Source organism: Phyllostomus discolor, chromosome 8, assembly GCF_004126475.2.
Source record: "Phyllostomus discolor isolate MPI-MPIP mPhyDis1 chromosome 8, mPhyDis1.pri.v3, whole genome shotgun sequence".
Classification (NCBI taxonomy): domain Eukaryota; kingdom Metazoa; phylum Chordata; class Mammalia; order Chiroptera; family Phyllostomidae; genus Phyllostomus; species Phyllostomus discolor.
In genome coordinates this window covers 69704957-69728352 of record NC_040910.2, presented here as the reverse complement: position 1 = coordinate 69728352, position 23396 = coordinate 69704957, and the positions used below count along the sequence as shown (strand labels likewise).

Here is a 23396-nt window from a genome sequence, read left to right as displayed (position 1 = left end):
AGCCTCAGGAGCCCACGTCCCACTGGGGCCGTGTTAGGAGCTCGGGACAGCAGGAGCCTGTGCTGCGCCCTCTGCTTTCTTGTGGCCAACTGAGATATGCTGCCTGTACTTAACTGCCCGTCCGGTCCCAGCATGGGCTTGAGGGGCGGAGAGAAAGGTCAGCGGTATGGTATCTCCAACTGTCACCTCCTCACATCATCCGTAAGTTACACCAAGGCCGAGTTTCTTCTTACTGCATAAAAGTAAACAAAATAACAAAAGCCAAAAATAACACCATACCAACAGCAAAAACCAAGAAGAAAAGAAAAAACAATGGGGAGTGCACCTGAATTTGGGGTAGATATAAGAAGACAAGTCTCTACCAGAAGGATTCCTGCTGTCTCCAGGGCCGAGCTGGGACAGCCCGCCTTCCTCCTGTGGGACCAGCGGCACGAGAACCCCGCAGACAGCCCACTAGGTGTTAGCTCAGCGCCCAGGGCCTTCCGCCGTGGGCCTGTGTCTGCTGCCCTCTTCTCACCCGTCAGGGAGCACCCACGACCAGGACACCCACCCCTCCAAGAGTTCTGGGAAGCTCTCATGTGTCCAGACCCAACTTCAACAAACAGTTCCTCACATTCCTGTCCTTTCTGCTCTCCCCGCCTGCCCCCCTCCTCTTCCTAATTCTCACCAGCCAGTCCTGGGCGCGAGGCTGGCCAGGAGGGGCCGGGGCTGCGTCGGCAGGCTCGTGCCGGCATGGAGAGTAGTGCTGGCTGGAGGGGCTCTATCTAGTCCAGCTCTTCTAGGAGCTCCACGCTCACTTATTTCCTTGGCTTTTGTTTTCCTCTGTGGGGCAGAAGCACATAGCAGCTTGTGGCACCAATTGAAATTGCTGCAGGATGCCTTCCTGCAGACACCCCACCCCACTTTCCTTGGAAGGGGAAAGGAGAAGGAGGAAAAGCAGAACATTGTGCCCTTCATCCTGTTGTCCCTTCCTGCTCCCACTCTGAGTCCTCCGCCTGGATCCAGGGTGACAGGACTGAGCAGGGGATTCAGGGATCCTGTACTGGGTGAAGCCGCTCTTGCCCAAGCATCAGGAGTGGGTGGGGCCTTGGTCAGCTCGGGCTGCTGTAACAAAACATCACAGCCTGGGAGATGTAGACAACAGATGTGTGTGTCTCACCGTGTGGAGGCTGGGAAGTCCAAGGTTGAGGTGCCTGCAGGTTCGGTGCGTGGTGAAGGCCTGCTTCCGGGGTGGCAGACAGCTGGCTGCCTTCTTGCTGTGACCTTGGGCAGCTTTCTCTCCTTCCTCTCATAGAGGCACCCCTCCCACCCTGAGGGCCCCACCCCCTGGCCACATCTAAACCTAATTACCTCCTGAGGGCCCCACCTCCTGATACCATTGTATTGGGGGTTAGGGCTTGAGTTTGGGGGATACAGTCAGTCCACCACAGCGGGATGTTCCCCCAGTGTCCTCTGGCCGCTGCACTGCTGGAATTGGGTTCTTGGGGCACAGGGAGGGAGCTTCAGGGTGCAATGTGACAGAGTGGACAGGCAACCCTACCTCTCCAGCCCTTGCAAATCAGGAGGACAAGCATGAGGCGTGCTCTTGCGTGCAGTGGCCTCTGGCTTGAGAATCAGGGCTTCACTTCATTGCCCGGCGTAGCCATTCCCTCTCCATGAGACCCTGGCAAGGGGCGCCTTCACCTCCCCGTCTTTGTACCTTCAATCAGGTGTTTGAATAAATGATGACTGTGGCTTTCCTCGGGGCTGCAGTCCCTGGGCTTTGTGATCCGGAAGCCTGAGCCTCAGACTCGGGGCTACACAGCATGGGTGGGCAGAGCAGGTGGGGCGCAGCAGCCCGGCAGGTCACACACCCTCTGACCTGGCAAACCTCAGGGCTCCATCAGGGTCCAAACCCTGTCCTTCCCACCCAGAGGGTCAGCGAGGAAGCTTGGGGGCCAGCTGCTGGCGGGGGAGGAGGAATGAGAAGGCACAAACTTGCCATGTAGAGAGAAGTCAGCCCCAGTTCTGACTCCTCCACTCATGACCAGACCTGGCCTTCCTGCAAATGTACTTGAATGTTGCCATCCTCTCTGGCCCTTGGAAGGGCTCCTGACTTCACTGTGCTGCCGCCAAAACGGTCCTTTCAAGTCAACCCATTGTGATTTTCCTTCCCCATTTCCATGTGGGCAGGTGGCCAGTTATCAGAGTTTCTGGTATGTGTGTGGGCTTGACTGGGCCTGCTCCCCCATCCCTGCCCTTCCCCTGGGGTGGCATCTGTGGGGTGCCACTGGCGGGGGGGGGGACCTGGGGAGGGCGTGCACCAGCCCCTTCAGCCCACTTACCTTCCCGTTGTGTGCCCTCCGCAGCCTGTGATTGCCACCCCGTGGGCGCTGCTGGCAAAACCTGCAACCAGACCACCGGACAGTGTCCCTGCAAGGATGGCGTGACCGGCATCACCTGCAACCGCTGCGCCAAAGGCTACCAGCAGAGCCGCTCTCCCATCGCCCCCTGCATAAGTACGTGTGGGCCCCCTGTTCCCTGAGGCTCTGGCTTGGGTACGGGTGGAGGCCCCTTCTAGTGGCTGGCCACTGACTTCCTGTGAGAGTGGTCCTTGCAGATGCCAATCTCTGTGCCCACTGGGACCCCGTGGGAGACCCTGGAGCTCGTGGGGTTCTTGCAGAAGCAGTTAGAGCTCAGCAGAGCCAGCCTGTCTCTGGCTGTCTGTCCTGACAAAAAAAGTGAGTATCCTGCTCCTCAGTGGAAGCAAGCCCCCCTCCTAAGTCCAGGTCCTGTTTTCATATGCTACTTTGACCTTGGACCTTGGACCTAGGATGGGCCTGTACCCAGGGCCACCACTGCTGTGTGGGAATCCCAACACCCAGTGCCTCTGGCAGGTTGAGAACAGAAAGGACTGATACCACACAGCCTTAGAGGGGAGCCGGGCGGGGCTCCCATGGCCCTTTGGGAGGACGGGAGCACCCCTCAGGGTCCTGGAGGCCCCATTGGGCCAGCCATTCTCCCTGAGTTGCTGGAACTTGGAGAGGGGGTGAGCAGGGTGGCAGGGGTCTCTCAGGGACCTCGACTGAGACGGTATTGATATCTTACACCTGGTAGGATCACACAGGTGTTATGAGCAGAGACTTAGCCCTGGGTGGAAGTCAAGCCTGGTGGAGAGCTGGCCCCCGCCCTGGCCTGGTGATGCCGTGTGCAGGTCTGGTCCACACCCAGCAAGGAGGGCAGAAGAAGGAGCCGACCCCAGTCTGCCCGCCGGGTGGACCCTGAGAGGGAGCCTGCTTCTCCAGAGCAGGGTTAGCCCTCCTGGCTAGGGAGCTTGGCCCACCACCCAGTTCTGTGTGGCTCAGAGTTGTGGGAGTTTTGTGTGTTTGTTTTTATATTTTTAAATTGAAACAAAAACAAAAGAGTACTGTTTCATGACATAAGAAAATTATATGAAAGTTCAGCGTCCCTCAGTAAAGTTTTATGGGGACGCAGCCATGCCCGCTGGTTTTCAACCGGGCGCTGAGCTGTTACAGCCGAGACCACGGGACCTGCAGAGCCCGAAAGGTTTTCCAGATGGCCCTTTGCTGAAGTTGCGGTCCCTGCTTTAGGGTCTTGGTGTCCCTCAGCTGTGGGAGGGCACCGGTTTTCTGGTTAGTCACAAGGGCACTTGACAGTCTTAGACACTAGCAAGAGTCGGGTCCTCACCCCAGCAATCCCTTGGGGTTCTTGGAATGGTCCCCGTGGGCCTTGCAGGGAACCCCTTCCCCCACACACATTGACACCAGGCAGGAGCTTTAGACACCACACCCCACCTGCCCCCACTGGGTGTGGCCTTCCCTTCCAGACACACTGGGCTGTGCCGCTTTCTCACCCAGATGTGACCACAGGCTACCCACACCCCAGCCTCGGGAAACTGAGCTCAGTTGCATAGTATGGCCACCTGGGGTTATGACGGTGGGGGCGGGGTGGGGGGAAGAGGTCTCCCTTTTGAAGGGAGTAGGGCTGTCAGGCTCCCAGAAATGGCGGAGAACACCGTATCCGGCCGCCCAGGGTGGACATTGGCCTGCAGCTGGTGTTTCCGAGTCAGAGACAGAGACCTCGGACGCTCTCTCTACCGTCCTCTCACGAGGGCGGGGGATGCCTGGGAGGCTTCCCACCTCCGACCTGGGCCCCTGGCTCTCCATCCTGGGACTTCCCTTAGCTCTTCCTGAGGGCCCTGCCACAGGCACCCAGACAGTGCCCGGGGGACTGGTGCCCTGCTTTGTCACAGGTCCGGGAGCCACAGGCCCTCAGCGCACACCTGGTGCCAGGCCTAAGGCCAGTGTGGCTCCGTGGCCACTGGCCTCAGCTCCGTCTGTGGACTTGCAGGATTAGGCTGGACCATTCCGGTGTTCCCTCTGGAATGTTTCTGCTGGGACCAGGTGGCTCGTAAGGACTAAGAGAGGTCCTAGTCTAAGGTCTGGCTTCTTAATGAGCTGCTGCAATAGGGCACCTGTGGGCTGTTGCTGGTAAAGTCCCTTAAGAGTAAGATTTGCCTCCAAATTGAGGGCTGGGGCCTCTGCCCACTCCTTCCTGAAGGTGCTTGTGCCAGGGACTCTCAGGTTTGCCCCAGGCCTGCGAGTGCACCTCATCCACCAGGGCTCCAGTCCCCACTGATCCAGAACATGGGGTTCCAAGGGGGTCTTGTCCCAAATAGTCAGATGGGGGCCAGAGTCATCTGGGCTTGTGGAGGCTCTGTGACCCCTTGCTCATATGGTCACTCACCAGGGGGTCCCTGCCCCTCAGGGACAAGAGGAAGCCGGAGCTGTGACACCTGGCCTTTCCAGAGACTGGCTGAACCCCTCCCCTTTGCAGAGCACAGGGATGGAGACAGAATTCATAGGAGCTAACTGCCATTCGAGGTAGAAATGGAGCGATTCCACTAAAGCAAATGCTTCCATCAGGCCTCGTGATCTCTAGCACTGTCCTTCTCTCCTGCCCACGGAGACAGTGTTAGCTCATGACTTGTGCCTGTGGGACCGCCGGCAGGGTGCACCCTGCTCCACGTGTGTAAGACACCTCCCAGCCCCCTTACATAGCACCCCACCATGGGCACCTTCCCCACCAATGAGTGAGGTCAGAGGTGAGCAGGGCCTAGTCAGCCACATCGTGATCAGCAGGGTCCCTGGGGAGCCCCTCTCTTGCCACCCCTGGGGCCAAGCAGAAAGTAGGGCCAGGGCACAAAGGCACACAGCCTGCCCTGGCTCGGGGGCGAGGCCAGCTCTCCGTGCTGCCTGCCCGTCTACCCTCTCCCCACTCCCAGCCCTTTGTCCCTCCTCCACAACCAGGAGTGTCGCCCCCCATGTCACGTGGAGGGACGGCCTCCCCGGGAGACCAGGGAGGTGTGCCGGGGGGCCCATGCCTGCATCCTCCCTGTGCCTGCCCAGGCCTCTCTGGAGAGCTGGCGGTGGGGTTGCTGCAGGAAGGCTGGGAGGGGTCTGCACTGTGCTCCTTCGTCTCTAAGGTCAAAAATAACATCGTCTCACCTGCTTTCTCCTCCTTCCATCCTGAACTGCACAGAGATCCCCGTGGCACCGCCGACCACTGCCGCCAGCAGCGTGGAGGAGCCAGAAGGTAGGCTTTCCCCTTCTCGCTCATTTTTCACTGCGCAGGGGCGAGGTAGGAAGGGGTGGGGACTAGAGGGCCCAGAATCCTCTGAACCACCCTTGGGGTGCTACTTGGCGTGAGTGGTGCCCCAGGCTGGACTGAGGAGGATGGAGCCACGGGGCACTTTTCTGTGAGGTCCCCTGCAAGAATGAAAGGGGGGCGTGTGAGTGCCTGCAGGCTAATGTCCTTCCCAAGCCCTGGGCTCCCAGAGCTGCTGCCCCTGCTCATCCGCCAAAGGTAAGAAGCTGTCTGCCGGCCTGACACCAGAAATCAGGGTCGGGGGACAGCAACCTGGGACAGGAAGGGAATCACACCTTCACTGTCACTCACCTCCCCCTGAAACAGGGCACTTCCCCAGCTGCAGAGGTGGTCTGCAAAGCACAGCAGGGCCAGCTGCAGCCATGACCTGGCCACCTGCAGAAATCACAGCTCTTCTCACATCTCGTTAGCGCTAGGGCAGACAGCATGAAATCCTGTGTATGTTCACTGTTGCCCCACAGTTACAGGAGCCACCAGACCTGCCGCTACGTCCTGATTTAGAATCAGTAATAAAGACTGTGTACATTATGGAACTGCTCCATAAATCTTGGTTTTTGAAAATATTTGAGTAAGCGTATTTTCGTATATTAGTTTCCTTTGTAATGCCAACGAAAGAATGTCCAGTCTAAGAAAAAGTCTTCTAAGAGTTTATTTGAACCAGACTGACAACAAATCGCCGGGAGGCAAAAGTCAGCACGGGGGCGGGGGAGGGCAGCTCTGCAGCATGTCCCACACGTTAGAATCGAAGGAGGAGCTGCAGCGAGGGCTCCCTGAAACCCTTCGGTGGTGCTGAGGGGCCGGGGAGAGCAGACTGGGGAGTCTCTAGGACTGGATGACAAGTAAGACGGAGAGACACGTACTTCTTTTACGCCAGTGGATACAAGCTAGTTAATGATGAACACGCGCAGCACGTGGAGGTGAGGAAGGGGAGGACAGGGAGGGGTGCTGTGGTCTCTAGTGGGGTGAGTGTGTCCTGCGGGGTCTGGGAAAGGGGAGCACTCGGGCCGTTTAAAGGGGCATTACCTTAGATGCAAAAAGCCAGTAGACAGGCTCCTGTATGTTAGAGACCGATCTTGACCAAGGAAGCTGCTGGCCTAGGATGCGACTCCCTGCCACGCCCTGCTTTTCTCTGGGAATCGTGTGCTCATTCGGACCATCCTGTGTGGTTGCGTTTGGTCTCCGAGTTTGTAAGGCCCACCACACAGGCCTCCCTGAGCTGTCAGATTTAGTGTGTGGTCTCTTTTTCATCCACAGTAGTCCTATGTGTTTCATTTTATTTAAAATTTTTTTATCTTCACTCGAGGACATTCTTTTAGAGAGAGAGGGAGGGAGGGAGAGCAGGAGGGAGGGAGAGACAGACAGACAGGATACATCGATGTGAAAGAAAAACATTGACTGGTTGCTTTCTTGTACACATCCCAACAGGGGATTGAACCTGCAACCTGGGTTTGGGCCCTGAAGGGGAGTTGAACCCATGACCTTTCAGACTACAGGATGATGCTCCAACCACCTGAGCCATACCAGCCAGGACCCTATGTATTTTATTTTTGTTGTTAAAGATATTACTGTGAGAAAGGGTTTGTGGGTGTCACCCAGTCCTTGGCACAAGAAAGGTTACTCGGGGCTCAGAACCTGGCTGGGTGGGGCGCCCTGCAGAAACCAGGCCAGGCTTATACCCAGGGACCTGGTTCTAGGGCCCCATGGGTACAGCACTTGGAGCAGGAGAGGGAATGGGGGGCAGGAAGAGTGACAGTGGTCCCAGTGGACGTCAGTGCCGGCGCTCGGGGAGGCCCGTGGGGAGGTGCGGGGGAGGCTTGCACACCCTTTGGCTGCCTGACTGTTTTAGAATGAAGACAGAACTTTTTGAGTATTGGCAGCAACTGGGAACTTGCGAGGAAGCAGATTTCAAACTGGCACAAATGCAGAGTCTACAAAGAGCCCCAAGTAGGAACGGACAGAGACGCCGTCCAGGGAGTGCTGAGGCTGCACTGGGGAAACCCTGAGATATTTTGGTCTTGGGTCATGGGCTAGAGTCTTCAGTCACCTTTGGCTGAGCTGCAGGGGACACTTGGAGGAGAAATGGTGCTGGAGGAGGCCACCTCGAGGGTACCTGGGAGGTGGGGTGACAGAAGCCAGCTTGGGGGACGAGGAAGCTCTTCCAGGAAAAACACAATTCAAAGGAAGGTCCCCAATTCAGCTGCAGGGTAGAGCAGTGTCGAAGCGAGAAGACACTTCCATTTCATGGAGTCTTGACTCTTGCTTCCTTGAAGCGACATCCGTCTCGTCAGAACTCACCTGGCCGAGCCCCTCAGCCTGTGCACCAGCTGGCCCCAGCCGGGCAGACCATCCTGTCTCTTGAGTCTTTTTCCCCTGTCCTTGCAACTTGACTTCGGATTTCTCACAGGGGGTTTTGACGGTTTCACTTGCAAATCAGAAATGGTCAATTGGAAAAAAAATTGAGGGGAAAAACAAAACGATCATGAGATCTCTGGACAGGCCGCAGGAAGCTGGCGTAAAGCATGGGACGGTCCTGGTTCAACCAGACAGAGGGCTCCCGAGCGAGTGCTTGGCCACACTTGCAGCCTCCTCCTGGAACAGTCTGGTAGCAGTTGTCGGTTCGTTAATTAACTTTTCTGACTCCCTTTGGGGTTGTTACTGTTTATTTCCTTTCTTCCTTCTGAACCTTTAAAAACATGATTTAAATGGAAACAAGTAGTAAACAAACCCTTACAAAGCGCTTTGCTCACAGAAGGGGTTAACCCAGCAGGTGTGATGCTTATAGCTTTGACCAGGGCCCTTCCGACCTTCTCTGGTGGGCTGTGGGTGCCCAGGACCTCTGACGCTCACACCAGAGAACTGAGGCCGTGCCTGGGCCTCAAGCACTGGACCCTGGGCCTGCTGCCACACGGCTTGCCTCGTCTCAGTAGGCGGGACAATGCGGGCAGGAGGCCAGGGGGCCCCCTGGGAAGCCAGGCCTGGGAGCGCAGCACTTGCAAGCCTGTCAATTCTTGCAGTGTTTGAATAGGGGAGGCCTCTGTGCCAGGGTGCCTGAGAAAAGCTTATTTACTTTTGCCTGCATAACAGAGGAGAATTAATAAACCGAGAATTTGTCCTGAAAGCTGACGGACATAACCTCGCCCTGAACCCATCCTCTTGAAGGGCCAACTCACTTAGGGAATGCGGTCCACCTGCTGTTGGAGCTGGATGGAGCCCCGTCGTGGGGCGGGGGGCGAGGTCCGCCATGCCCGTGGGAGGTCTGGGGCCAGGGGCCCAGGAGGGGACCTGCTTGAAGGCAGTAAATAGGGACCACCCACTCCAAACCCACCTATTTCTGGTTGTAGAGACCTCTAACTTCTGGGCTAAAAGAGGGTCCCCTGCCTCCCATTGGCTTTCATCAGCCCTGGTAGTTGTGGGCTGCACATTGTTTGGGTGTGTGCAGGCCCCTGGGTTCAGTGGCTTGAGCCCCAGTTTGGACCAGGGGGTCTGGGATCAGTTCTCTCCTGGCTGTGAGGCCTTCAACATGCAAAGACTTCTTGCTGCCTTCTTCCCCGGGGGTTAAGGCGATGGCTTCCCTGCCCTGCTTCTCAGGGCAGGAATGACCTTCTTTCTCACTGCGCCCTCCCCACCCCGCGCCCCCGGAAGCTGTCTTCCTCTTCAGAAGTGCCTGCCTGCTCCCCTCTGCCTCTGATGCCCAGTTGCTCCCACAGTCCCTTGCGGAGGTCTCCAGGGGCAGAGGCACTGGCGGGAATACCTGGCTGGCCTGCTGTCTAGCATTCGCCACCTTCCCTGGTGTAAACACTCTCTTGTGGCTGGTTTCAGACACCCCACCTGATGTTGCTGAAGGCAGGGTTGGGAAGAGATGCATATGATTGGCTCTCAGAGCCCCTGTGAGGCGATTCCACCCATAGCACCCGTAAACCTCCCTGAAAATGGAGTGTAGGCATAGGAACATGGGAATACAGGGGGAGGAAGGGCTCTTCTCAGCGGGGCCACAGGCTATTGGTCTTCCACTGGATCCCTTGGTGGCAGAGCACTCAGCTGTCTTTTGAGTGGCAGCTAGACTCAGGGTGGAGGTGCGAGAGCAAGGAGCCAGCTCCTGGGCTCCCCCCTCTCAGCGGGGCCTTGGGTCCTGTCTCTGGGCCCTGTCTCCTGTGGCACGCACCCCGTTTGGGGCCCCTTGCGGTGCCTTCTGCCACCTGTGGCCCCTGCCTGGGGGTGGGGGGACCTTACAGATGTCACACCCGGTGGCTTCTCAGTGCCTCCATTTTTTCATGGATGATAATTGGGTTTATATAGACCTGTAATCTGGTTAAGCTTGAATTACTCTTGATTTAGACTCCTGTTTTCCAGGATAGGGAAGGGGTGGGCAATTACGGAAAATGAGCTGACGAGACTGGGTGCAGTGTCAGCCAGGTGCTGGAGGGTGGCTGGGGGGAGGAGGTGACGCTGAGCCAGGAGCCGGAGGCCTGAGCTCTGCCTCCTCCCGTCCCTCCTCTGTACAGCAGGGTGACAACGACCCTGCCTCGTAGGATCATTCTGGGACAGAAGGGGATGATCCAGATAAAGCTTTCGATTCATTGATGGGCTTATCATAAATGCTCAGTGAAAAACCAATGGACCTACATGGAACACACCCAACGCTGCAGGGCATTGAGGGTCTGAGCTGAATTAAGGTCTCTGTCAGCCCCTGGCTGGGCGAGTGGCATTGGCAGCGGGAGGTGTGGCATGAGGACAGGTGTGCAGAGTGGAAGCAGACAGCTCTTGGGAGACCCTGGCGGGGGACAGGGGAGAGGGGGCTGCCCAAGGCCAGGGTAGCTGAGGGAACTGTATTGTGGCCTCGTCACCACCTTCCCAGCAGCTGATGTTAGACCCTGAACCCAACAGTGAGTCGAAGGCTAGAAATCAATTAAAGGTCAAGGGCTTGACTGCACTTTGTGATAGCCAAAAGGTGGAAACGGCTGACACGCCTGTCGGTGGAAGAACGGATAGACTCAGTGTGCCAGTGTGCCACACTGAGTCCGTGCAGTGGCATAGGACTTAGTCAGGAGAAGGAGCGAGGTGCTGACACGTGCTGCCGCTTGGATGAACCTTGAGAGCATCACGCTGAGCAAAGGAAGCCAGGTGCAGAAGGCCACAGGGTGCGTGATTCCATTTACGTGAAACGCTCAGAGTGAGCAAATCCGGGCACAGAGTTAGATTAGCAGCTGCCAGGGCCCGGGAGGAAGGAGGAGTGGAGAGTAACCGTTCGGTGGGTGCAGGCTTTCCTTTCGGGGCGATGGTAATGCTCTGTATCTGGCAGTGGTGACGTGTTGTGCAACACTGGGGATGCACTCGGTGCCAGTGAGTTGAACTTTTCAAAAATGGCTAAAACGTCAAGTGCTTGAGGTTCGTGTCCAAGGGCGAAGTGACTCTGGCTTGTTGGGTTGGGCGAGTGAGCAGCCCCAGCCATCGGGCCAGGGTGCTGGGGCATGGGCGTGCCTCCCTGTCCCCTTGCTCGCCGGGAGGGCTCTGAAAGCAGGGGGTGTCTCTCAGCACCTCCCTATCCTGTCTTCAACCAGGACCAGCTCATCCAGCACAGGAAATGGCAGGCGTCCTCGGTCGCCTTGCAGATGTGTTCCAGGGGCCAGGTGGCCTTGTGTGAAGTGGAAAAGTTCCAGCTGCACAGTCTGCAGCCTCTTCTGCCTCTCAGGTCATAGGGGCCCCAGGTGAGGGACCCCTCGGCCCTCCTGGCATAGGAGGAAGGGACCTATGGGTCCGTGGGTCGGGGTGCTGCTGGCTGCAGCGAGGACCGCTGGCCATGCTGATAACCCAGGCCACGTACGAGGAGGAGGTCTGGTTGTTGGCCGAGGCCCGGTTTCCAGAGCCTGGTGTGACACAGGGTGCCAGGCTGTCCTGCATCAGCTGTTTAGGAAACGACCATCAGGTGATTATTATCCTGAGGAAATGCTGACCCAGACCCTTGGTAAAAGAGAAATAGATTATTCTGGCTAAATGAAGGAGAAGAGATGACTTGACACACTGCTTACTCTATGCTAGTCACTCTTCTTAATTATTAACCATGTAAGCGTCTCTCCCACCCACACTCGGTAGGCGAAGCTGTTACCCCGTGTTATGGGGGGAGATGGGTGCAGGCCGGTTGGTGAGCACTGACGCGGAGCTGGCGTTGCTGGGGCTCCAGCCGAGGTCTCCTCGGAGTCTGCCAGGCATGGCCTCTGTGCCATTCTGCCTCTCAGTAGTTATGCTGGTTGGTCAATTCGGGATGATTTTTCAGTATTTCTGACTGTGTGGTAGCATTCTACCAAGATAAACTCATGTGTCCACAGGGAACCTGAAACCAAGGTAGAGGCCAAGGGCAGCCAGTTAAAAGCCAGCGTGCTTGGCAGGTGCCAGTTAAAGTGGCTCTCGAGAGTGTGGTTGGTTAGCATGTGGCGCTGGCGTGGCTGCAGCCATGGGATCTGAGCATGGGAGGACCAGTCAGCAGGGCTCTGTCCCTTTGGTCACATGGGAGACACAGAGGGCAGAGGAATCAGCTTATACTAGAGAGCCGGGGGCAGGGGTAGGGGGGAGGTCATGGTGCCTTCTTTACACACAGGACAACCCTTGCATGGTAAAAGCGTGCCTGTAGACGATCAGCTGAAAATTGCTAACAATTCTGCAGGGTGGCCATTGCGAAATTAACATACAAAGGTTGGCAATTGACACGTCAGCGGTAACTAGTCAGAGAACAGCGCAGTAGCGACTGAGAAGTGTGTGATGGGCTGTCTGGCCTGTAGTGATAAGTGCTCAGTGGATGCACATCATTTTTAGGATCATGGAAACAAAATCCCAATTAGAATAGCAACAAAAATATCAGATACACAGAAATACATGTAGCAATAAAAGTACAGAATATACATTAAAAGAAAGGATGAAACTTTCCCAGGGAACACTAAAGAAGACCAGAAAAAAATGGAAGGTCTTACCATGTTCAGAGAGGGTAAGACTTAACATTGTAAAATGTCAATTCTCCTGGAAATAATCTATAAGTTTAGCATAATTATAGTAAAAAAATCCCAGTTGGATGGCACCTGAGTCTTAAATTCAGCTAAAAAAAATAAATGAATGAGAATAGCCAAGAATTATCTTTTAAACCAGTGTAATAAAGAGTGACTTGCTCTACCAGGTTTTTAAAATACTGTGAACAGGACATTTAAATGAGTATGATACCGGCATAGGAATAGGGGAACCACAAAAGCTGAGTAGAACGTCCGGAAACAGACTCCAGTATAAACCCAAGAACATAGTATGAGAGAGCTGTGACAAACTGCTAAGAAAAGGATGATCATAAATGATGCTGGGAAAACTGGCTATTTATTTTAAAATAGTAAAATTAGATTTCTGCTTGATGCTGTAAGCCAACATAAATCCCAGTGGAAATGTTTTAATGAAACCTTAAAAGTTCTAGAATAAGACATATCAGCATGTGTGTAATAACGTGGGGGCAAGGGAGGCGTTCCAGGTATGATGCAGACGCCAGAAGTCGGAAAGGGAAAGATTTTAAGCAGACAAAAATGGAAAACTTCTGTACTTCAAAAATCTCTATTAGCAACATAAAAGCCAAGCCAAAAGCTGAGAGAAATATTTGTGATTGGATGGCCAAAGATTAATGTCTTCAACTAATAAGAATGTTTACAATTCAGTAAGAAAGAGAGAGCTCCTAGTGCAAAGTTAGGCTGAGAAAATGAACTAGAAATTTAGGAAATTTAGGGAATTTGTACAAATGGCCATAAGCATCTTAAATATTACACTCACTAGTAGTAAGAAATATCATTAGCAAGAATACCATTTGTTTAAAAAAAAAAAACATTCAGCTGACTCCATTTAGAAAACAAAAACCCCCAGGGTTGAAAGAGCCGGGGAGACAGGCACTCACCTGCTCTGGTGGCGGAGGGTAAAGTGGCAGCACCACCTGTGTGAAGGAAGGGGGATTTGACATCTTGTATCAAAATGTATCTCTGACCCTATCATTTCACTTCCGGGAATTTAGGCTAAGGAAATAGTGATGTGTGCCAAGGTTTAGATTCAGGGTTGCTCACTGCAGCATTGTTTATTATAAAAGGGGGAAACAGCTAAATGTCTTTTAGGGGAGTTTTAGTTACTCAGTTATGGGTGATCCATAAAATTATGTTGTAGGAGAAAATAGAAAGATACAATATATTGCCAAAGCAGAATACTCAACAGATTACAAATGGAGGGTCAATTTGGGGTGGTGAAAAGACTGGGTCACAGAGTATTTCAAGTAAATTGTTTTATTATGCTCATATGTTTCTGGGGTTGTCAGCCAGTGGCTATTTTGCCACCACTGGACACTTGGCCTTTCAGGAGACATTGTTGATTGTCACAGCCCAGGGAAGGGTGCTTCTAGCATCCGGTGGGTAGAGGCCAAGGATGCTGCTGAGCATCCCGCAGTGCACAGGACCACCCACCCACAACAAAGAGCTGCCCGGCCCCAAATGCTGGCAGTGCTGAGGTTGAGAGACTCTGTGTATTTATTCAGGAGAAAATCTGTGTGTTCTCTCGAAAAGTACTAAGGAGAGATGCCACTGTGTCGATAGATAACCAGCTCATTTGTGGGTTACACATTATCTTCAAACGGATGTAGCTGAGGGTTTAGAAAGCTGTGTTTTCTCAAATCAGCAAGCAGTTTCTATGTGATCCTAGGAAATGCTGTGTTCACACAGGAATGTTTGCCTGGCCCTTTTCCCTGGTGAAACTTAGCCCAACCTAAAATGAAACTTATCTCAAATTCTGAGTTTTACTATGAATTACTATATTTTGAATTAATTTGATTTAACTGTTAAATGTTTTTGTTGTGAAAAATCTCAGAGAAGTGCGGAGAACAGGGGTGGACACCCACCTGTGCCTCCCACCTGGACTCAACAATCGGCACGCTGTTCCACTCGCTTTGACGGGTTGTTTTCTGAAACAGTTTAGAGAAAAGCTGGCATGATGACGTTGCACTCCTAAATCTTTCAGAACGTCCTCTCTGAAAAACAACATTCTCCTACATCTTCTTCATAGCATCGTCACCCCTCACAAAACAACCAGTTCTTTAATGTCACCGGGTTCCAGTCCATCTTTAGACTTTCTCAGTTATCTCCCAAATGCCTTTTGTAGCTGGTGTGCTCAGTAGTTTAATTACTAAAGCAGAGTGCAGTGACGTGCCTCACAAACATTGCACTTGGAAGTGCCTCTGGGTCCCCAGGCGCGGGCTGCTTTTGAGGATATAATGCACGTGAAGTGGCGTGTCAAATGAAACGTGCTACCCACATGTCACATGTCATCATCGTTAGCCTCATGCCCTTAAAGAGGCAGGGCACCTCCAGAGCAGAGGGGACGAGGAAGTGAGACGCCACAGTAAATCCTTGCCACACTTCTCTGCAGGAGAGCGGGGGGCGCAGGAGCTGGAACAGTCAGTAACTATCTAAGGTGCTCGTCAAGGGTCGGAAGCAGGGTTTCCGGGTCCTGGTGCGAGGGGAGGCTGTCCTACCCATTGAGATGGTGTACAGCATGTCTAGCCTCTGCCCTCAGATGTCCTGGCACCAGCCCCGTCCCTTAGAATGCTCCAGCAGAGGAAACCAGAGACGGAGTCAAGGGGACGAGGGCCTGGGAGTGGGACCTGCTCACGCCACCCTCACTGGAGACCAGACTGACCCCATGTGTATTAGGTTGGACCGAATGGAATTGCCATTTTATTTGACTGATTGTGGCCCACAAAAAAGGCAATTACGGTCCAACTTACTGCTTGTTTCCCCTTAGCCAGGAGCCCCTGCTCCGGACAGCCTGCGTGAAGCAGTTTCTCTCTTTCCCTCTTCCTCTCTCTCTTTGCCTCTTTCTGGCTCTACCCTTCTCTGCCTTTCTCCCTCCTCTTTCTTCCCTACCCCTCTCCACTGCTTTCCTTATCCCCTCAGCCTCCCTGCCCTCCTCCCCCGCCCCCTTTCTCCTTGCTTTAAGGGACTGCACAAAGGGCCGGGGCAGAGGTCAGGCTGGGGGTGAGCAGGGCTGGGAGGGCTCAGCGGCCCCCACCCCTGCCCAGGCCTGGTCACCCCAGGGAGCACAAAGGAACCATTTGCTCTGCGTGTTGCAGGCCCCCCATTGTTTCCCTGCGGGGGGCCTTCGCAGGTGGAGCTGCCACCGCCTGGAGGAGGATAAAGGGATGAGCTGGGAGGCCAGAGGGGTGAGTAGGGGTGGAATATTTAGCCCTTTTTTCCCACTGGGCACTCAAGGGAGATGGCTGATGGGAATGGGACAAGTGACAGATGTCAGAGGACTGGAATCCCCAGGACCTGCCCCTGTGTCACACACTTGTCACAGGGTCCTTGCTGGAGGGGGGTGATGCGGGGGGAGTGCCAACTGCAGAACCAGGCTGAGGCAGGATGGATGCAGAGACTTGTCCCACGCCAGGGGGCCGCTGCCTGAAGCTGTGCCTGACCCCTCCTTGGGGACTCCTGCCAAGGCCCCAGGTGGGCAGGGCACTGGTGGGAGGGTGTGCACAGTGGCCGGCTGTGCCAGGCTCCCTGGCCCTCAGCCCTCGGCACACAGACAGCTCCGTCTCCTATCGGGTTGCTGCCAGGCTCAGCTGGGAGAACCCTGGTGGCCTTTGAACTGCCGTGAGTAAAGTCTCCATCCCGGGAGGTCAGGGTGGGCAACGCCCACAGTGGCCCCTTTGATTTCCTGCATACCTGCCAGACTTAACCTGTATTAGTCTGCCCAGGCTGCCATAACAAAACACCACAGATGGGTGGCTTCAACAACAAACATTTATTTTCTCACATTTCTGGAGACTCAAAGTGAAGTCGGGTCCCAGCGGGGTCAGGGTCTAGTGAAGACCCGCTTCCTGGCTTGCAGACTGCTCACTTCCTGTCCTCACTAGGCAGGAGAGAGCTCTGTGGTGCCTCTTCTGATAAGGGCCCTAACTCCACCCTCATGGACCCCACCCTCTTGACCTCATCTGACCCTGCTCACCTCCAAAGGCCCCACCTCCAAATACCATCACAAGGCGGGTTAGGGCTTCAACAGGGGTGCTTTGATGGGATGCAGTTCAGCCCATACCAAGTAGTGATAGCAGCAATATTAAATATAATCATTTACTAAGAGCATGGATTTTGAGTGTTTCATGGCCCTCCCCCCACCCCAGTTAAAGTGTCCTGAAGGCCACTTGATAGCTTTGGGTTCAGTCTTCTCAATGAAATGAGGGGGTGTGGCTAAGAGATCAATTTGGTCCCCTCCCAGCTCAGAATTTCCTGGGTTCTCACTGGTTGGGAGGCCTACTGGTCACAGGGCCTGGTGGCCACAGAGCTCTCGCCTTAGAGACTTCTTCAGGGCTGTGTTGAAGGGACTGTGAGTGATTTGGACCAAGAAGAGTGCCCAGACCCAGGGGAGGGAAGGAGAAGGGGATAGACTGGGGACATTGGCCATTTGCCAGGTGTCCTCCCTGCTGTGGACATGGACTTCCAGGGCTGGAAGGACCCCCATGGCCCAAGTCCGGGGAAGCTACCACCTGCCTCTTACCACATCTGGTGTGATGCTCAGCCTGCCTCCAGCCCACCCCCTCCTCCTGTTGAACAGGACTCTGCTCTCCACCGCACTGTCCCTGTGCTCCTAAAGCTGTAGGTGTGGCCACATGAGACAAGTCCCTGCTCTGCCTGCCCCAAGGTGTGACCACACAGATTCTGGAACTTGTGCCTCTGCCCCCAGGGCAGAGCACGGGGCTTGCACTCAGTAAGATCAGTGGATCTGCATCTCAGAAGGGACAGTGTCCCTTTCCATTCCTTCCACTGGGGAGGTTGGCTTCTCCCTATGGGACATGGTGACCAAGTGTCATTGGCACTGTTTTGTGGTCTCTGTTCAAGAGGAAAGTGTATTGCTGAATGGAAGAAAGGAGGAAGCCTTTTTATGTGTAGAGATTAGGAGTGAGCCAGGGTCTGAAATGAATGTATTTTGTGCAGTGAGGTATTTGAAAACCCAGGGTGTGCAGGAGCCAGCATGCACCTGCTCACCGTGGGCATCTCTTCCCAGCTCTGCATTCAGGGCACCCTGCTGGTAGTTTGGTATTGGCCACTATGGGAGTATTTACACCTTGGAAATTGGCACATACTACAAATCAAGGCTTTTCTTCCCAGAGAGCTGGTTGTTAATTGTTTCTCAACATTTCTTCCAAAAGGCATCCTGGGAGTGGAATTTTGGACCGTGATATCATTAGGAGACCTAGAGATGTTGCGTATAATCTGGCTGCCACGTTTGACAGATGGGGAGACTAGGCCCAGAGGCTCGGCGCGGTGACTTGCCCTAGGGTTGAGGGCAGCATTGAGGGAAATCCAGTTTCCCAACCTTGTTATCCACAGTGCCTCAGGCAAGCATCCTTTCAAGTGTTAAGTTGTGGAGAGAAATCAGACCTGGGTCTTGGAAAAGACTCCTCCTGCTGAAGGAGGAAGTTAGTTCGGGAATGTGTGAGGCAGCACCTTTAGTGAAACTGCTTTAAATGGGGTTAGGCTTCTGCCCGCTGCTTCCCACCCTCCCCCACCCCCTACCCCCACCTCCCAGCACTGAGCAGGTAGGGATACTTCTCTAGTGTCCTGGCCAGGCATTCCTTCTGTCCCCCAAGGTCACCTCCTTCAACTTCAGGATGGGCAGTTGTGCTTTAGCATCTGAAATGTCCCTGCAGGCCATGACATCTGTACAGTAGCCACCATCCTCACCAGACACAGAGACCTCTGAAAAGGCGGCCATCTGTTTAGGTCTGATAGTGCACGGTTGTCCCGGCTCTGAACTTTACCCTGTCCTACTTCCTCTCTGTGGCAAATGTACTTCTGTGGATGGGACACAACATGGAATTCCAATACCAGGGGCCCTGGGGCCTCAAGACAGGGACTCTTGTGCAGGAGGTTTATTGAGGAGGCGTTCTCAGGGGAAACTGGTAAGGGAATGAGGGAAGCAGAACAGAGCAGAGGAAGAAGCTAGGGAAACGCTGGTTCAAGAGAAGTCAGGCCTCAACGTGATGCCACGGGAAGCGCTGGAGAGTGCATTGTGTCAAAGTCTTCAAAGCAGGACTGCCGCCAGGTCTGCCTGTTCATGTAGTTGGTCATTGGCTATGGATTGCCCCCTGGGGAGGGGCTTGTGTAACCTCCCAGATATTTCCAAGCAGAGGAATTTTTATCAGCCAGGGCAAGCCTTCAGAGAAAGTGCAAGTGTGAGCCATCAGCCGCCAGCCCCCTGCAGCAGCTGGAGGTGGGCGTACTGGTCCAGTAGAGGGGCTCTGGGTGGGGTGCCAGCCACATCTGCTCTACTTGGTAAGTTGTTTGAGGGGAAAATAAGTTTTACTGGAATTTAGGAACCATCTGTAGATTTCTGTTTTGCCCACTCTCCAGCAGGCCCATACTGTAGAAGGATCTGGTGGTTGTTCTCTGGGGCCCCATGTCCTCCCCTGGTGTCCAGCCAGTCTCTCAGTTGTGACAGTCTTATGGTGTCTCACACATCTGTCTTTTATACCATGCATATTGCTGCTGGTGGTGTCCTGACCAAACTCTGTTTGCTTTCCCCCACCCTGCACTGGCCAGGGCAGGCTGTGTGTGTAACAAGCAGCCCCAGCGGGCCATCACAACATCACAGGTGTCCTGGTTAGGTGGCTCTCTTCCAAGCAGTCAGTCAGGGGTCCAGGCTTCTCCTGTCCTGTGGTTCTGTTATGCTCTAAAGCCCTGAACTCTTTGCTGGTTTGGAAAGAGGGAGCATAAGGGAATAAATCGGAGATTTTTTTCTGGCTGGGCCTGCAAGTGTCCTGCATCACTTCTACCCATGTCCTATTGGCCAGAATGTTATCACATGACCACACCTAACCACAAGGGGTGCTGGGTAATGTGGTCTATAAGCCCAGGAGGAAAAAACGAAATGCTGTTTGGTAACTATACAGCCTTTGCCACAGAACTTTCTCTTCACTTTGCTGATTTCATGTGCACCTGTGGTCACCTCTTGTTTCATGGAGCCGCAGTTATTGGCATCAGAAAGGGATGGCGGACTTTAAGGGTCTTTTCTCTGTGTAGGAAGCAGTTCTGACTGAGGGATGTGCATCCTGAATGACAGCTGCCTGGGTTAGGGGTGTAGGCCCCCAGGGAACTAAGCCAAGGGGACACTGGGCTCCCAGGCATGACCTCATTGGCACTGGCTTAACCAGCTGGGCTAATGGGCTGACCAAGCAGCTGGATGGACGCTACTGGGCTACAAGCATCTTTCATGACCTTCCCAGCGAGCTCCAGCTTAGTCTCCCCCTCCTCTGCTTCGCTGAATCCACCCTTAGTGTTGACAGCAAGACTGGGCTGTGTCCACCATTGGCTCTCGCTGGAAAGCATATCCAGAGCCAACTGGATCCCCATTGGGACAGCTTTGTTTTCCCTGTTGAACACAAAATCCCCTGTTCACTTGGAGAGCCGACAAGGAGACCCCGTGGGGCTGGCCCGGTGGGAGCAGATACCAGTGAATACAGTGCCCGAATGGCTTCAGCTTATTAAAGGCAAATGCACAGGCTAACTCTGCCCTCTGAGTGGGAGACAGAATGGAGGGCACAGAGCTGTTACAGTGGATTAGCGGCCGCAGACTGACGGAGGCAGGTGCAGCCTTTTCTGCAATTTGGAAGGGCTTATGAAATACTGATCTTGTGCTCTATAAATCCTTCCCTTGGCTTCATCTGGGCTACAGGCTGAAAAAGGGGATTTCTTGTTCATCCAGGCTCGGTAGTGGTTTCGAGAACACTCCTCGCTGCCCCAACTCCCAGCATTCCTTGAGAATTCCGATCCAAGGATTTGTACACTTGTCTGTCTGTTCATTTTCTCTTCATTCTTTCATTAGTTGCATATTTACTAAGAGCTTGTGTGAGGTGCTGAGCTTACAGAGATGGTTATAGAGCATGGAGCCTGGAGTTCAAGGGACCATGGTTTACTAAGCAAGAAAGACACATTAACAGGTGACTCTGATTCAGACTGTTACCTGTTAGAATAGATCCAGCGAGCAGGTGTCAGCAGATGCCCATGTGGTCTTCTAGAGTCAGGCTTGGCTAAGAGTCGGCTCTATCGTTCTGCCCTCGTTCAAGCTTTAAGTCCAAGGTGGCTTGTCAGCCCTCCGGATAGGCTGCTGTTGTCTAATGTCACTGATGGCGGGAAAGGAGAACCGCTGACACAGCTAGAAGTTATTTGAGCTCCACCAGCAAAACCTCTACAAAGCCCATCTTCTGTGGCAGAGTTTGCATCTTTAAAAAAAAGATTTTATTTACTTATTTTTAGAGAGGAGAATGGAGGGAGAAAAAGAGGGAGAGAAACAGCAATGTGTGGTTGCCTCTCAGGCACCTCCTACTGGGGACATGGCCTGCAACCCAGTTGTGTTCCCTGGCTGGGAGTTGAACCAGTGACCCTTTGGTTCTCAGGTCAGAACTCAACCCACTGAGCTACACCAGCCAGGGTGGAATTTGCATCTCAAAGAAAGCTAAGGGGGCCGTGTTCCCGGGCTCAGATGTAGAGTTGATCTCCATGTCTTTCCCTCATACAGGCGGGACACCGCACCTGTCCCCGCCAGACACCCTTCAGCCAGCTTGGCTCATCTCCAGTGAGCAGAAGTCTCTGTCAGTACTGTCCACCGAGGTTTACAGGGCTCAACTCTGGGCCAAGAGTTTTGGTTTTCGACTCTGACCAAAGATGTTTGAATTTGTTCTGTGGCTGAAGGGTTTGACGAGTACTTACAGTGGCGAGGGGGTGAAGAGGATGGTTTGGACTTCAAGGCTACCAGAAGCCCAAGGGCAGAGGCACTGAGATCCAAAGGCTCTGAGGAGACTTGTCCCAGGGGCCCAGGTAGCTGTGTCCCGGTTTCTAACAGGAGCTGGTGCTTCTGGGTGCTGGAATGGAGCTAAACTGTCTCCCATACCTGCGGCCTCCTTGGTGGGTGGAAGCTGGTCAGTCCTCTGCCCACCAGAATCACCTTGGAAGCCCTTGCAGGCGGCCTGTGTGTGAGCTTTGTCGCCACAGGTTGGGTGCAGCACTTGGGGGAGCCCATGGAACTCACGGCCAGGCCTGAGCCCCAGAGGCACATCACCCCCTCATCCCTCTGGTCTGTGGGTGGTGGGTGGGAGTCAGGGGAACTGACTCCGAGGGTATCCTCTAAGATTTCCAGCTGGAAATCCTGTGTTTGGGGAGTTCCTGGAGATGGAAGAGACGGTTAAGAAATGGAAGGCTGGTAGAAACGATGACCTTGGCCATCTTCTTAAAGCCTACATGTGCCTGTTCCGTTGGGAGTGCTGGGCAGGGTGAAGTCCAGAGCATCCACTGGCCTCTTGGCGATCTTCAGCCTCTAGGCCCTTTGGCGACTCTTGGGGAGGACAGCCAGACCTCTGCCCAGAACGTGAAGACTCCTCACACCACCTGGGGTGGCCTGGGGTCTGTGGTTACCTGGAGCATGCAGGGAGTTCTTTACTGTTCACAGCAAACGTAGCGCCTGTATCCTCCACGTGAGAAGGCAGCGGAGCCTGTCCTGACAGGAGGTGTTGGGGTCCACCTCGGTTTTTGCTGTGGAGTGAGCCACCCCCATGATACGGTTTTCAGACACCTGAGGTGTAATTCGTGGAACTACTGTGTACCTTTTTTAATTTTAACCATCTTAGACAGAAATCTTTCCTGAAGGCGTTGCAGTTTCCCAGGCTTATAAAGCTGTGCACAGGGAGCACGGCCCCCTGTCAGGATGACACGGCCGTTGGAACAGCAGGCTGGGCTCTAACACGGCTGTGCTCGTGAAGCTTTCTCAGCTGGGCCAGTCCCGCTGGCCTCTGCTCACAATGGCCCGTAGGCTTTCTGTGTCTGCTTTTCATAGCCTCATGGTCTTCTGCCCTGCTGTTTGCCGGCGGTTCCTTCCTCCTGCCGGTGGGTCAACCCCTGGAGTCCCTCCGGTGGCGATGACATTTTTATCAATGTTTGTAAGTAAAAGATAAAGCTATGCAGGAAAACCTGAAGGGGTTTCCTTTGTGATGGCAGTTTGGCTGCTTCCTTTCTGGTTCTCACCTGTATCCCACAGACTCGAGATCAGCAGGCAGGTGGCCTCCGGTTAATAGAATTTTACCCATACTCAACTCAGGTGTTTATAAAGGGGGGGCAGGGTTAGTCTCTGCAGTTCTCATATCACATGACTGAGAGACAGAGAGGTTAAGAAAGGGGCCAGAATGATGGGGGTTCTAAAAGCCACGTCCTTGGATTTTGAGGAACTAGGAAGGCTTGAGAGGGCAGGGTACCCTCTCTAAAAGTCTGAGGGCTGATCTGTTGGTTGAACAGGCTTTGGGTGGGCTGTCCTAGAAGGTGGAACTAAGGCCACCTGGGAGGAGTTAGAGAAGTCGGTGAGGCTCATCCTAGACGTGCCCTAGGATGTGAGGCTCAGGCAGCTGAGTGGCGACAGGAGGTGCAAGGGGGGCCCGACCTTCAGGCCCCCTTTCAGCTCCAAGAAGGCAGACTTCATGGCCTATGCCCAGTCTAGCAGCAGTTGGCAAACGGCAGGGTAAACAGGGATGGCAGGGATGTGTCAGCTTTTCCACGATCAATCAGGAGCACTTTATTGAGTTCTGGGCTCCCTCGGGTGCTGAAATTGATTAGTAATGTCTGCTGTGAGCTTGGCCGGGAAATCCAATGGCTTGTGTGCTGCCCATTTGCGTTTCCTGCTTCCACACTCAC

General features: G+C 54.1%; 1 protein-coding gene across 4 annotated transcripts in view; it reads left to right on the top strand.

Moving 5' to 3' along the window:
- Positions 1 to 23396, top strand: part of NTN1 (netrin 1) — a 194685-nt gene that overhangs the window by 136694 nt on the left and 34595 nt on the right. For all 4 annotated transcript variants that reach the window (XM_036033001.1, XM_036033003.1, XM_036033002.1 and 1 more), the window contains exons 4-5: positions 2349 to 2498; positions 5542 to 5595. In XM_036033001.1, the coding sequence (XP_035888894.1) occupies positions 2349 to 2498; positions 5542 to 5595 (204 nt within the window). The remainder of the gene's footprint in view (positions 1 to 2348; positions 2499 to 5541; positions 5596 to 23396) is intronic.